Consider the following 15,483-nt stretch of genomic DNA (forward strand, 5'->3'; position numbering starts at 1 on the left):
AACCCTAGCCGCCCCACTCCTCCTTCTTCCCCGCACGCTTAGCGAAGCTCCGCCGGGATTCTCCACCGCCACCGACACCACGCCGTCGTGCTTGTCGGATTCAAGAGGAGCTACTACTTCCGCTGCCCGCTGGAACGGGGAGGTGGACGTCGTCTTCATCAACAACCGAACGTGTGACCGAGTACGGAGGTGCTGCCCGTTCGTGGCGCCGGAACCGATCGTGATCAAGATCTTCTACGCGCTTTTGCAAGCGGCAAGTGAACGTCTACCGCAGCAACAAGAGCCTCATCTTGTAGGCTTTGGAATCTCTTCAAGGGTGAGACTCGATACCCCCTCGTTGCTACCGTCTTCTAGATTGCATCTTGGCTTGGATTGCGTGTTCGCGGTAGGAAAATTTTTGTTTTCTATGCAACGTTATCCTACATAGGCATCTAGCCGCCCTTACGCCCATCTTGGGTGTAAGGGCGGCACCCCGCTTGATCATTGTTTAGTAGATCCGATCCGTTATGATTGCTCCTTGTTCTTCAAGGATTAGTTTAATATCTGCATCGTTAGGCCTTACAAACGGGTCGAAGGATCCAGTGGCGCGTAGGGTGTAGTTTGCTAGCCCTAGACAGGATGTTCCGAGGATCAACTTCGTGTTGGTTTTTAGGTCTTGTCTAGGGTCGGTTTACGATCACCGTGCGTGGCCGCCGGAGCTCGATCACGAGTAGGATGTTCCGATTATGCGGTGAAAACCCCAAATCGTAGTAGGTCGTTTTAGCTTTATCTTGATCAAGCGGGACCACCATCCGATCGTACACCTCGTACGTATCATGGGTGGATCGGCTCTTTGAGCCGATTCACGGAGACAACTCGAGAGCCGATCGAGGCTCGTATTTAACGTTTACGTGTATGCCATGTAGGAAACTAAGCGAGGCATCATCCAACACCTTCCCGACCGGGTATAGGTCGGGTGGCACGCCCTTGCATCAGCATCGGACGTGCGTGCCGAAGGCTTTGCGGGCCGTCGCTCGGAGGGACCAGGGCCGGCCGCAGTCCTGGGAGATTCCCGGCTCTACGGTGTTGCCCGTCGCTGCCCGCCGGTGGGTTTCTGGCCGCAACAGCTGGCCACTACCCCCTCTCTCCCAACTCCTCCTCTTATTCCGATGACAACTGGACACTCCAGATTTTACCAAAATTAAGTTTCCCCTATATGAAATATCACCCCGGAACACTTCTGATGCTACCACCAATCACTTTTGACAAACTCAAAGTGATTTCAATAGCTTCTCTCTTATTTATAAAATGTTCTCTAACACTTCCAGAATCTGCCGGAACTATTCCGAAAAGTTTCTATCAACCACATACCATATATAGAACTCTCATTACAAATCATACATCTTTAAGCGTGTGACTTGACATGTTCGGTAATGGACAGTCATGCTGTCGAACACCTTCGGATCAATAAGCAACGTTGGGACCCTAGACGTCCACGATGGATCCTTTGCATACTCGAAGATATAACGAAACAAACCTTCGTGTTGATACATATGTTAATCTCTTTGTTTCACGATATGTTGATAACCCGAGGAGAGACTTTAAGTTCTCCCCTGAATCCATTCCTTGATCACAATAGCTGTTAACCGCGATCCGGTATCAATTACTCTCTTATAATTTGGTGCATATTGATGATGTCATGTGATCAATATCACATTGTGTCTGCGCAGACATGTTACTTTGACATTACAATACCTAGAGGGTTCATGTCGTATCTCTCCTTCGTTAGGAGGAACAAATATCATTCATGACTCATCAAACTCCCAACCTTCGGGCATACCTTAATCTTAACTTTCCCTACACCTAGGTTTAATCGGTGAGACATGATAAGATCAAAGCACTCCCTCCAATATGAGGTTGCTATAATATTATCAGGGTCTAAGGACTTTTATATAAGTTAACACTTAAAGATATTGATAGTAACAATGACGAATATGTTTCATCGCATATGAGTGACTTGGGCCTGTTCAGTGTTATTGTTTAGTCAAACAATTAACCCTCATTATTTTCAGCATCCATGTTATAATAACAATGTTGATGGTCAGAAGAGCTTAACCATCTAATAATAAATGAGCTAGTCATATTTATAGGTAATACTAGGAACTTTTCTTTCTTGTTTATCTCTCTACACTTGTTTGTGAGTTTTTCTTCGAATCTCATATGCGAGGAATACATGAGTTAAAGCATAAAGAATAAACTTAATAATAAACATGGATTTATAGATTATAAGTAACTCTTATTACTGCCTCTAGGGCATAACTCCTTCAAGCTTCGTCTTCATGTTACTGGCATTTCTTCCCCACCAAAGTTGCCATTCGAAGATTACCAAACACAATCTTAAACTTGACATGTAAGAAGCCTCCTTGAAGAGTTAGTCCGTTTCATGTCTCCGTCTCTCCAGGTGCCGTCGAGGCAATCGTCGACGAATGAGCTCCTTTTTCTTGCAGGCGGCTAGGGGTTTGTTTACTAGGTCGATGCAGGGCAGATTGTTTATCATATCAGCTTTCTGCGCTTCGATCTCTGTCTGTGAATTCAGCAAAGATATGCGTATATTCCCTCACCGAGACTTGTGGAGTATCTGCTCTGTCTCTCCCGTCTGGTTTTAAAAAAAGAAGATCCAAAATTTCGGGAATGGTGTTTCGGCACATGGGAGCATATGCTCCATTTATTTTAAAATGCATGTTACATACATTTTGAAATTTCAAAAAATTGAAACGAAAAATTCGAACGTACATCTTCACGTGCTACACGCTCACAAAGTTGTTTCATAAAAATCCGACTTGTCGTGTGACGTGTGTAAAAAAGATAAAATTCAATGCTGAAAATAAGACTTTTCAGGAGATAAATTTTCTCTTTTTACACAGACCACAAAACATATTGGTTCCTCGCGAAACTTGACGAACGTACGTATATTGTGAAGATGTACATGTAGAATTTTTTGTCAAAATTTTTCGACATTTCGAAATATTACTTTTTGATAGAGGGAGCATATGCACCGGGAGCCGAATTGAATTTCCGCAAAATTTCAAACAAAGATGTGCCAATACAAACGGTACCAACTTCCTATACAAAAAATTAAATACGGCAGTTGTGGAGGTTGGGAAGCTGTCAAATCCCCTTGCAAAACCACAGCCACGCAAAGGCCAAACACGGAACAAAGCCGGCAGCGGGCAGCTCAGCGACACGCATCTTCTTAATTCCACCCCCCTTGTACTACGCCGGAGCGACTGGGAGGAGGCGATGGCGACGGACTCGCCGTTCCGGCCGGACGTGGTGAGGGGCAAGGCGGCGCTGGTCACCGGCGGCGGCTCCGGCATCTGCTTCGAGATCGCCGCCCAGCTCGCCCGCCACGGCGCCAGCGTCGCCATCATGGGCCGCCGCCGCGAGGTCCTCGACAAGGCCGTCGCCGCCCTCCGCTCCGAGGGCCTACGGGTGCGTGCGCGCAATTCATCTCCTCCTCCCCTCCTCCTTCCGCTGTAACCATACGTACCACATGTTCGACGTTTGACCTTGGCCCCCTTGTGTGGTTAATAAAATGATAAAATCTCGTGCTCTCTGGTCCTGTCGTTTAGGTCGGAATGATTATTTGGCACTACTTAATTGTATAGCAGATTTAGCGAATAAGAAGAGAACTCGTTGCGATTTGTGTTCAATCTTGTTGCTTGGTTCATTGAATTCGATAGCCATCGAGTTCTGTCAGGGAAGCCTGCACGTGGTGAGCGCCTCCGTTACAGTAATGCCTGAACCAAATGTAATGAAATGAAACCACCTTATTATTTTCTGAAATGAAGAGCCCATGCTATACTGATCGGGTTTCTCGGCATACCATGCTTTCTGCTTCATATGTCCTTGAATTGTTGAACCAGAGACATAAAGGAATATGTTGCCTGACATGATGAACTCTTGTGTGTTGGGGGCGATTTGGTGTTGGTGTATAGTGATGCAAGCTTGTCGTGGTGTGCAGGCTGTTGGATTCCAGGGAGATGTCCGCAAGCAGGAGGATGCAGCGAGGGTGCTCGCGTCGACCGTTGAGCATTTCGGCAGGCTCGACATTCTTGTCAATGGTGCAGCCGGCAACTTCCTTGCATCCCCAGAGGATTTGACTCCCAAGGGATTCCGAACAGGTGCTCCACTAAACCACATCATCTTCGCTTACTCGAGAGTTGCTGTATGGTCTAATCGTGTGAATTTTCTTGCATGCCATTTGAAAATAATTCCTACATGCCATGTGAACTACAAGTAATGTGGTCTTACTAGATTGTGCAATTGTGCTAGGCTGCAAATATTTTCCCCTGATAATTTGTCCCCTATATGTAACAAGCAATCAAGTGCTCAATATTTTTCTCCCCGAGAGTTTAGTACTGACTGAATTTTCTCTCTGCAGTTCTTGACATTGACACTGTGGGCACATACACAATGAGCTATGAAGCCCTCAAGTATCTGAAAAAAGGTGGGCCTGGGAAAGGGCCCTCCACTGGGGGCCTCATCATTAACATAAGTGCGACATTGCATTACACCGCGTCTTGGTACCAAATTCATGTCTCTGCTGCTAAGGTATGTATATCATGTCTGGTCCACTTTCAGAAGAGGATTGAAACAGGTAGACTTTTCCTAACTGGATCCTCTTGTACAGGCAGGTGTTGATAGTATCACAAGATCCCTGGCTCTTGAATGGGGAACAGATTATGACATCAGGGTCAATGGTATCGCTCCGGGGCCAATCGGAGGCACTCCAGGACTAAGGAAGCTTGCACCTGATGAAATGGCCAAGGGATCAAGGGAAACAATGCCTTTATTTAAGTTGGGGGAGACACGTGACATAGCAATGGCCGCGCTCTATCTTGCTTCTGATGCAGGTCAGTTGTGTTCTTAAGTTTTCATGTAACCAAATAGCCACAAGTTCTTTCAACTGTACAAGTTCAGTAAGCTGACCATCCGCTTACCTGGAGGTCATTTGGAAGATATTTGTATCGCTAGGGTTCTAAATTTAATGAGCCCTTCTATTGATGTTGGCTGTTTTGGCTCAGTAAAACAAATTATCCTTGCCACTCTTATCCCCAGAATTTGCCACATATTGCAGAAACATTGAAGTCAGTAAACTAATGGCTGACATTTGTCCGAGAGTTAGCCACAAGTTCTTTCAACTGTACAAGTTCAGTAAGCTGACCATCTCACCTGGAGATCATTTGGAAGATATTGGTATCGCTAGGGTTCTAAATTTAATGAGCCCTTCTATCGATGTTAGCTATTTTGGCTCAGTAAAAAAAATCTTCCTGACACTTTTATCCCCAGAATTTGCCACATACTGTAAAAACATTTAAGGCTGTAAATTAAGGGCTGACATTTGTCTGAGAGTTATCCATTTGATGTAATCAACAATCTGTTTTGCAGGCAAATATGTAAATGGGACTACACTGGTGGTTGATGGAGGTCTCTGGTTAAGTCATCCTCGCCACGTTCCCAAGGAGGAAGTGAAGAATCTCTCAAAGGTGGTCGAGCAGAAGGTTAGGGCCTCTGGTATTGGTGTACCACCCAGCAAACTGTGATGGCATCCCTGGTTTATGTGACGGATGGCCTTATGTATATCATGTAGCATTCTTCAGTATTGTTGACAGCGGCTCAGCGCCAACTTTATTGTCTACATTTGTAACCTGCTGAAATAATTTGTTTCAACGAGCAAGCTCAATATATACTTCTGCTATTTTCAGCTTTGGCCAGGGCTTGAAATATTGTGATTGATTTGGTATTCCTAGCAAAGCTAAATTTCTCCCTGATTTGCAATATACACCTATGAACAAGTCGCATCTTACATCATAAGTTCATATTGATGATACAAGTGTTATGTTCGAAATTTCAACTACTCCCTGTCTTCAATAATATAAGACGCTATAGATATTTTAAAATGGACTGGATACAAACCAAAATGAGTGAACATATATACTAAAAATAGACTATATACAAACTAAAGCGAGTGAATGTACAAAAGTCCTAAAATGTCTTATAAAAGAGAACAGAGGGAATACTTCTCTACCTCCCATGTTAAATTTAGACAGAACGAAGTTAAGAAACATGTCAGTGACATAGAAATGGCAAATAATAGAAATGCAGAAAAAGTGTGGGAAATTGTAAAATCTCCCGGACAAATTTATGTCAATCATGTCGAACTGAGCAGCATGATGCTACATTTATTGTAAAATTCAGGGATGTGAATCAAACCTTGTTTTGAGAAATTGAAGTGACACGAATATTAACTTGTATGTGCAACACAACAGGCAACAGCTATATTCCTCACCTGCTGTGAACTTGATTCATTTGTCCAAGAGAAACAAAAGACCGATAGAGATAGTCAGATGCTGACTGACAGGCCAGGCAAATACGCATGAGCTTCCAGTTGTGTGCCTCAACTGCCTCATGAGAAGAGAGCATAATTCCCTTACCTTATGAGTCGGTCTGATGGTGCCGGGGAACTCCGTTGGGAGTACCTCTATTTTAGAAAAGATATCTTCTGCCATCGTATTCTGCTGGTTCTTGATCATGGCTCGTCAATGGGCTCTCACTTCAAGAGCGTCTTTTATACACAAGAAAAATGAATATCTTTTCTTTTCTTTTGTTCTTTTCGGTTTTATTTTGTTCTTTTCCGAAACTAGTATGAATTTACTTTCTATGTTGTATTGATGTGATTTTTTTTTTGCAGACAGTTCAATTTGATGGAGAATGGAGCTACGGTTCATCGGAGGAAGATGAAGGAGAGGATCTTGCAATTCAAATGATGATTTTTTTTGGAAAAATTCTCATGATGATTGAGTTGGGGCAAAACAAGTGGCCAAAATATGAATGTTCTCGTGTCAACCCAGAGGTGATTCGCCGGAGAAGGCAAGAAGGCCACCAACGGCTATGTTCGGCTATTTTGAAGTGTCGGGTACACCACAGGTGCATCTAGAGCGATACGCCGATACCTTCGCCATCATTTTCCAATGGGTAAATTGCTCGGGCTTGGGTCAAATCACATTGCAGAAGGTGACCGCGGCTATACGCGTTATGGCATACGGAATCCCAGCCAAGTTGGTCGATGATCATCCTCCAATGGCTGAGAGCACGTCCATCTACTGCTCGAGGCAGCAGTTATCAAATGCTTCGAGCTGCAGTACTTGAGAGCACCCAATGCTCAAGACACCCGGATGCCTTTTGCAATGAACGTCGCAAGTTTTCAGGTATGCTAGACTCTGATTAGTGCATGCACTAGATGTCCAAAAATTGTCTCGCGGGCATGGCATGGACAATTCAACGAACATATGAAAGATGCAACAATCATCCTTGAGAAAGCTGCAAATCAGGAGACATGATTTTGGCATGCTTTAGAATGCCTGGCTCATGCATGATATCAATGTGCTTGCAAAGTTAGCCAATAGAAAAGCGCAAGAGGCTGAGTCTGAGTTAAATGGATATAAGTACATAAAGGGGTACTATCTTGCATATGGGATATATCCACCGTGGGAACATTTGTGAAGCCAATTCATCACTCTCAAGTGGTCAAGAATCTCGTTTTCATAGTGCATAAGCACCTGCTAGGAACAACAAATAACAGAGTACTGGACCGTTTTCGCTTCGTCTTCTCCCAGGCGACACCAGTTCCATCCGATCTCCATCAGTGAGAGCCCTGGTCCCTTCTCCTTCCAATTGCCGCTCCATCCGCATGAGTGAGGGGGGCCTCGCTCCTCCGTTCTGTTGTTTGGATTTGTGTGCTATGGTGCGTCGTTGGGTGGTGGGAGCGGTGCCCGGGCGAATAATTTTGTCTCAACTCCACTCCCACACCGGCGGCGTCCTTCACGGCGGCGTCTCAGAGGTGATGGCAGCGTGTGCTTGGCGATCCTTCAGATTGGCAGCAAGGTCTTCTTGCCTTTCTTTAGATCTGGCGAGATATGTTTCTCGACGTGTCGTTGGCCTTCTTTCCTTTCTTTAGATCTGGCGAGATATGTTTCTCGACATGTCGATGGCGTTCGTCGTAATCTACGTCGGCGCTAGGGACCGGGGCGAGGTGGATGCTCTGGAGCGAAGATGTTGGTCCGGAGTTGGTGGATCTGGCGCTATTCCCCGACTTCGTCGACGTGATGTGGTGGATCTTGGTCCAAGAAAGCACGGAAACGTCCCCCAGTCGACGTGCCACACCTACATGTGCCTTGCTGCTTGCAGCAGGCTGTTCATCGACTCACAAAACCTCGTTGGTGACGGTGCTTATTTGGATTTGGCAATGGTGGAGGCTCGGGGCGTCTTTTCCAACGTGCGTCCATGCGGCATTGGAGTTTGGCGGCGGCCGTTAGTTTTGGCGAGTGCAAGAATCCTTAAAGATGGTTCTATATTTTTCTATCCTTTAGAGTTCTATCTGCAAAGTTTTTAGGAAATCTCTCCTGATCTATCTTTTATTTTCCACATTTGTGTGTTCATGTAACATGTTTTTGTATTAATGAAATATGTGGTTGCTAAAAAAAGCACCTGCTAGGAAAGATGTAGAGAGAACATTTGATATTTTGCAAGTACAATTTAATATTGATCATGGACCAACGCTAGGGTGAAAAGCGGGGCGAAATGCTGGTGCTGGACAAAAGTTCCTTCTAATCATGCTTTAATTTAACTTTTTTTTCGAAACACAATACAAATGTAAATGCTCAGATGTTCTCACATATATTCACCCCTATGAACACATGCACACACATTCTAGCCCTATGGACACCTCCAAAAGAGTCAATGAAATTTTATGTCTTGAGATTTCTTCCCACTGAAAAAGGTGTCAAACCTGGAATTTGAAATCAGTTGAGCTGGGTATCACTACCCTCCTAACCACCCAACCACATAATGATTCTCTAAATTTCCTAACATTTGCACTAATTTAGCTTTGAGTAAAATGCATGGCGCATCCTTAAACTTGTCGGCGGGGTTCGTAGTAGTCACCGTACATCGATTAGACGCAATTACGGTAAAGACGTTAGTTGGCAGCAGAGACGGTCACTGCGCGGATGAGCTAGCCCGTATTTGCCACGTGGCGTCGCGTGAGACCCAATTGCCAGGAATATGTGTCTTACCTCGAGCGCACCGCGGCTATATGCAAAAATACCCTTCCGCAGCTGTGGAGAAGCAGATTTAACCCGGCTGCACTACCGCTTCAGCCGATCAGTTCGAGGAGGAGAGGGAAGGTTCCGGTGGGAGAGGAGGAGGAGGAGAGCCGCCGCGGCTGTCGGGAGCCGCCGCGGCTGTCCACGCGGCGCCTTCGTGGCTGTCGAAGTGGGAGACGATGCCGCATCGTCGTCGTCCTGAAGGGTCACCGCCACCCGTGTACGGTATGGCCAGAATTCCTTCTCACTATAGTAGAGAGAAGACAAAGATTTTGTTTTATTTGGTGAAATTAGTGTTTTTAGTGAACGATTTTGTGATGGATGTGACATAAAAGTAGTTTTTGGGCATTATAGTTTTGGGATTGGGTTTGCAGTATAGTAGTGTTTGGTTTAAATCTGTACAAGAATTGAATTTTAATGCAATGTATGCATGTAATAATTTGCCAGGAGATCGTAGCAGTTACTTTTCAGTTGGAATAAACAATGGAGGATATTTTCTTGGCACCGGCAGTAATCGAAGCTATGTGAATAGAGTTGTTATTTGGTATGACAATGTTGATAGTCTGACATGGTCACCTTTGATGGTGGAAAACATAGTCGAGGAGATAGGTTATGAAATGTCACGCATGCTAAAGGTGTATTACTACATACCAATGTTGTTAGTTAGCAGGAATGGTCTGAGGGAACTTACAACTGAATATGACACTAACCAGATGATCACATTTCAGTCATTTGGGCACAATTTCATAGCACTGTTTTTGGATCATGATGAAAGTGTCAGGGCCAGGGATTGGGATGATGTGGTGGAATTTCCAGTTGTTGATATGCCAGCTGTTGTTAGCACAGCAAAACCAAGTGGTACTGAAGGCCCTCCTCACTGTGATGTTGATCCTGGAGCACCTGTGCCATTACAGGTGGTGTATGCAGATACAGATGTAGTGATCGATGAAGATTACATTGGTAGTAGAATAAGACAAAGGAAGAGGAAATGTAGTGTTATCGACATCAGTGACGGTGAAGCAGAGGATGATAAAGATTCGGACTTGGATAAAGATTCAGACTTTGATCCTAACGATATTGTTGACTCCGATGTGGACATCAATGAAGACGGTGATGATTTATTTGAAGACAATGTTGAGGAAGAGGATCAAGGAAAGAAGCAGAAGGCACCTAATTCATCGGCGGAAGGAAAAGAAAATATTTGCAAAGAAGAGTACGAGGAAGAGGAGGATCTCTGGGCTCCAGATTCAGATGAAGAAGCAATGCCACATAGAGGAAAAACATTCAGTGAAGTTGATCTGGTGGATCCAAAGTTTCATGTTAGCCTAATCTTTGGGTCAGTTGAGCTGTTGAGAAAGGCAATCACTTCATATAGTTGCAAGAACATAAAGTAAATTAAACTACCAGTGAATGATAGGCAGAGGTTGAAAGCAGTGTGCTCTGGTTATTCCTGGTATATGTGGGCATCATATGACACAAACACTAAATGCTTTAGGATAAAGAAATTCAATGGCACGCACACTTGTTCCGGCACATTTGTTGTGCATGGTTTCTCATCAAACTTTCTAGCAGAGTCGCACATTTGTTGTGCATGGTTTCTCATCAAACTTTCTAGCAGAGAAGTATTTGTTGTGCATGGTTTCTCATCAATTACTGTGTTGGTGTTGATCCAGAGGGCAATTACCTACCCCATGACGCTTGCACTTGTAGTATGTCCATCTGGTGTGCTCCGGCATCCCCGACACGCTTCGCTTCACCGTCCTGCCACAGTCGGGGCACTTGATTAGTGGAATGCATGGAGCATGGCGGAGTTCATCGCTCCGACGACTCCGCTCCGACTGCTAGGGTTTCTGCGCCACAGGAAAGGGGATATTCGATTTGGGATAGAGGACGGATTTCGCTTGGCCCGCTCCTTAAGTGATTAATCATTTTGCACTTAACACCCTCCTCTTCCTGCCAATGTTAACTTGCCTATTACCTTTACCCGCGCGACGCCACGTGGACAGATATGGGCTCGCTCGTCCGCGCGGTGACCGTCTCTGCTGCTAAGTAAGGGCATCTCCAGCGGCGCGACGCAAATCGGTGTTCGCGAGCATCCGTTTGCGTCGTGCGGCGGACGCGAGAAAGACCGTTTTTGTCCGCGCGTCCGTTTGCGCCTGGGGGTGCCTCCAGCGGCTCGACGCATTTCCACATCGGCATGAATTATGAAGTTTGAAAACAACAAAATGAAGAGTTTCAATGAAGTCATAGTTATTACATCCAAATTTTTAAAAGTCTACATGAAAATAAGATGGTATTCCTCTAGGCATGGTCTTCATGGCCTGCCAATGCCCACTGATGCTCAATCAGATCCGTCTGCAGCCGTTTGCACACGTTCTCGTCAGTGAATTCTACATTTATATGCATATAGTTCTCCCAAGATAAAGCACCAGGAAGTGGCGCAACCAGCTCACCTTGGAATTCCCAGTGGTTCTCATTGCGGCCATCAGGACGCACGTTCTCAACGATCATGTTGTGCATGATCACGCACCATGTCATCACCTCATGCATGGTCTTCAGCGACCATGTTCTTGCCGGGTGCCGGACAATTTCCCACCGAGCTTGGAGCACACCAAATCCGGGCTCCACATCTTTCCTGCAAGCCTCTTGCATCTTGGCAAACCTCCTCGTCTTTTCGGAGTTTGGATTACGGACAGTCTTAACCAGTGTGGCCCAGTCAGGATAGATGCCATCAGCTAGATAATATGGCTTGTCATATTCATTTCCATTTACCTTATAGCTCACCCAGGGAGCTAAGCCTTGCATGAGCCTGTTGAAAACCGGTGATCGGTGCAACACATTGATGTCATTGTTGGAACCGTCCATGCCAAAGAATGAATGCCAAATCTATAAATCATGAGATATGACAACTTCAAGAATGACAGTCCGTCCCTCCTCATGCCCGCTGTACTGACCTGCCATCCAAATAGACAGTTTTTTCACTCCCAGTGCATGCAATCTATGCTGCCAATCATTCCTGGGAACCCTCTAGACTCGTTGATAGACATGAGTCGCCTTGTATCCTCAACATTTGGCTCCCTATAGTAATACTGTCCGAACACAGCAATCACGGCTCGGCAAAACCTGTACATGGCCTCAAGGCAGGTGCTCTCACCCATTCGAAGATACTCATCGAATATATCAGTAGCCATTCCATATGAGAGCATGCAAATAGCCACGGAGCATTTTTGGTAGGAGGTGAAGTCTAGCGCACCTGTTGCATCGGGCCTACATTGGAATTAGGGGTCGTAGTTTCTGTCACCCCGGAGAATGACCAAGAACAACTCCCTTGACATCTTGTACCGGCGCCGGAACATTTTTTTTCTTGAACACTGGATCGGTGAGGTGGAAGTAGTCCTTGTGGAGCTAGAACTGCCCTTCCACTCTGTTGCGCGGCAGGTTTTTTCATCCGCCCTTGACAGAGCCCCGGTGCACCGGCCCCTCATTTGAAGTGAACTCGTGGATCATGGAGGCCGCAGTAGTTGCCAATGTTTGCGTCAACTGATCGGACTCCTCGTCGGAATAGGAGTCAACGACCTCCGCGCGGAACTTCTGCAGCATATGCCACATGTCGATATGCGTGGGTACAAACTGTGGATCAATGGCCGCGCACAATAGCACCGAAAATATGAGAAAAAAACTACCGGCGCAATTGACCGGATAGGTCGTGGGCAGCGCGGAAAGGTGGCACAACCGGCAAGGTTTGGCCCCAAAACAGCCGGCAGGTACGCGCCGAAGCCAACCCCGAGTACGATCCTTCTCTCCCGCGCGGAGACAACGGAGCCGACGGCAAGTACTGCGGCGGCTAGGCTTGGGTGGTGGTGTCGCACTAGGGCAGCAAAGAAGGAAAAAAATAAGCAAATCGAAGCGGTCGATTTCGCTGTCCCTGACTTGCAGGACCGGGTAAGAAAAGGAGGACGCTCGGCGCGACGGCGCAGCGTCCGCTGGTGCATATTTGAATCAGGTTTGCGTCAACACGGATGGCCCGGTCACTTTGGGTCACCCCGCTGGAGCAGGGCGAGACGCATTTTCTATCACGGCGGACGTGTTGGAGATGCCTAACTTCTTTAATCACCGCATTTGCTTACAATCGGATGTACAGTGATCACTTCTAACCCCGCCGACAAGTTTAAGCCAGCAGCTCAGCGACACGCATCTTCTTTCCACCCCCTTTTACAGTTTTACTACGCCCAAGCGACTGGGAGCAGGCGATGGCAACGGAGTCGCCGTTCCGGCCGGACGTGGTCAGGGGCAAGGCGGCGCTGGTCACCGGCGGAGGCTCCGGCATCTGCTTCGAGATCGCCGCCCAGCTCGCCCGCCACGGCGCCAGCGTCGCCATCATGGGCCGCCGCCGCGAGGTCCTCGACAAGGCCGTCGCCGCCCTCCGCTCCGAGGGCCTGCGGGTGCGTGCGCGCAATTCATCTCCTCCTCCCCTCCTTCCTCTCTAACCCTACATACCACTGCTACGCATGTTTCTACCTTGGTCCCCTTGCTTGAAGAGTATACCTGGCGGGCGCCTCCGTTGTAGCAGTACGGTTGCCTCAATGAAATGTAACAACCTTATTGACTACTGAAGCCACGAGCCCATGCAATAGTAATCGTCTTTCTCGGAGTACCATATGCTTCGTGTTTCATGTGTCTTTGAATTGTGGAACCAAATTCATGAATGAATATGTTGCCCACCAAGATTATATATTTATTATATGAACCATCCTCTCGTGTGTCAGGGATACATCAGTATTGGTCAATAGTAACAGGACTTTGGTGTGGCGTGTAGGCTGTGGGATTCCAGGGAGATGTCCGCAAGCAGGAGGATGCAGCGAGGGTGCTCGCGTCGACCGTTGAGCATTTCGGCAGGCTTGACATTCTTGTCAATGGTGCAGCCGGCAACTTCCTTGCCTCCCCGGAGGATTTGACGCCCAAGGGATTCCGAACAGGTGCTTCATTACACCATATCATCTTGGTTACTCGAGAGTCGCTGTTTGGTCCAATCGTGCCGTTTGGAAATAATTCTTGCATGCCGTGTAAATTTGAAGTAATGTGGCCTTACTAGTTTGTGCAATTGTGCTAGACTGCAAGCTCAAGCATCTTTTCCCTGATAACTTGCTCCCTATGCAAGAAGCAATGAAGTGCTCAATATTTTTCTTTCCGAGAGTTTAGTACTGACTGAATTTTCTCTCTGCAGTTCTTGACATTGACACCGTGGGTACATACACAATGAGCTATGAAGCCCTCAAGTATCTGAAAAAAGGTGGTCCAGGAAGAGGCCCCTCCATTGGTGGCCTCATCATTAATATAAGTGCGACATTGCAATACACCGCGGCTTGGTACCAAATTCATCTATCCGCTGCTAAGGTATGTATATCATGTTTGGTCTACTTTCAGAGAATGATTGAAATTGGTAGGCTTTTCCTAACAGAATCGTCATGTACAGGCAGGTGTTGATGGTATCACAAGATCTCTGGCTCTAGAATGGGGAACAGATCATTATGACATCAGGGTCAATGGAATCGCTCCGGGACCAATCGGAGGCACTCCAGGACTAAGGAAGCTTGCACCTGAGGAAATGGTCAAGGGATTAAGGGAAACAATGCCTTTATTTAAGTTGGGGGAGAAACGTGACATAGCAATGGCCGCGCTCTATCTTGCTTCTGATGCAGGTCAGTTGTGTTTTTCAGCTTTCCTGTAATCGAATTGCCACAAGTTCGTTCAAATGTACAAGTTCAGTAAGCTGACCATCCGCTTACCTGGAGGTCATTTGGATGATATTAGGTATCACTAGGGTTCTAAATTTAACGATCCCTTCAATTGTTGTTGGCTATTTGGCTCAGTAAAAAAAATCTCCTTGCTACTCTTATCCCAGAATTCACCACATATTGCAAAAACATTTAAGTCGGTAAACCAATGGCTGACCTTTGTCGGAGAGTTAGCCATTTGATGTATTCAATAATCTGTCTTGCAGGCAAATATGTAAATGGGGCTACACTGGTGGTTGATGGAGGTCTCTGGTTAAGCCAGCCTCGCCACATTCCCAAGGAGGAAGTGAAGGGTCTCTCAAAGGTGACCGAGCAGAAAGTTAGGACCTCTGGTATTGGTGTACCATCCAGCAAACTGTGATGACAACCCTGGTTTATGTGACAGACGGCCTTATGTATGTCATGTAGCATCCTTCAGTATTGTTGACAGCAGCTCAGCGCCAGCTTTATTGTCTAAATGAACGTTGTAACTCGCTGAAATAGTTTGTTCCAACGAGCAAGCTCAATATATACTTCTGCTATTTTCAGCTTTGGCTGGGACT

The 15,483-nt window shown here is 46.3% G+C and overlaps 2 protein-coding genes across 2 annotated transcripts; both read left to right on the top strand.

Annotated features, from left to right (window-relative positions):
- The first annotated feature begins 3,240 nt into the window (after nucleotides 1–3,240).
- Nucleotides 3,241–5,750, top strand: LOC124673888 (peroxisomal 2,4-dienoyl-CoA reductase [(3E)-enoyl-CoA-producing]-like). The gene is made up of 5 exons (XM_047209935.1): nucleotides 3,241–3,471; nucleotides 4,004–4,163; nucleotides 4,424–4,593; nucleotides 4,673–4,895; nucleotides 5,431–5,750. Exons 1-5 carry the CDS (start codon nucleotides 3,280–3,282, stop codon nucleotides 5,583–5,585), a joined length of 900 nt encoding a protein of 299 aa, XP_047065891.1. The 5' UTR covers nucleotides 3,241–3,279; the 3' UTR covers nucleotides 5,586–5,750.
- A 7,646-nt stretch (nucleotides 5,751–13,396) lies between these two features.
- Nucleotides 13,397–15,483, top strand: LOC124673887 (peroxisomal 2,4-dienoyl-CoA reductase [(3E)-enoyl-CoA-producing]-like). The gene is made up of 5 exons (XM_047209934.1): nucleotides 13,397–13,588; nucleotides 13,963–14,122; nucleotides 14,371–14,540; nucleotides 14,620–14,845; nucleotides 15,148–15,483. Exons 1-5 carry the CDS (start codon nucleotides 13,397–13,399, stop codon nucleotides 15,300–15,302), a joined length of 903 nt encoding a protein of 300 aa, XP_047065890.1. The 3' UTR covers nucleotides 15,303–15,483.

This window comes from Lolium rigidum, chromosome 7 (genome assembly GCF_022539505.1).
Source record: "Lolium rigidum isolate FL_2022 chromosome 7, APGP_CSIRO_Lrig_0.1, whole genome shotgun sequence".
NCBI classification, from domain to species: Eukaryota; Viridiplantae; Streptophyta; class Magnoliopsida; order Poales; family Poaceae; genus Lolium; species Lolium rigidum.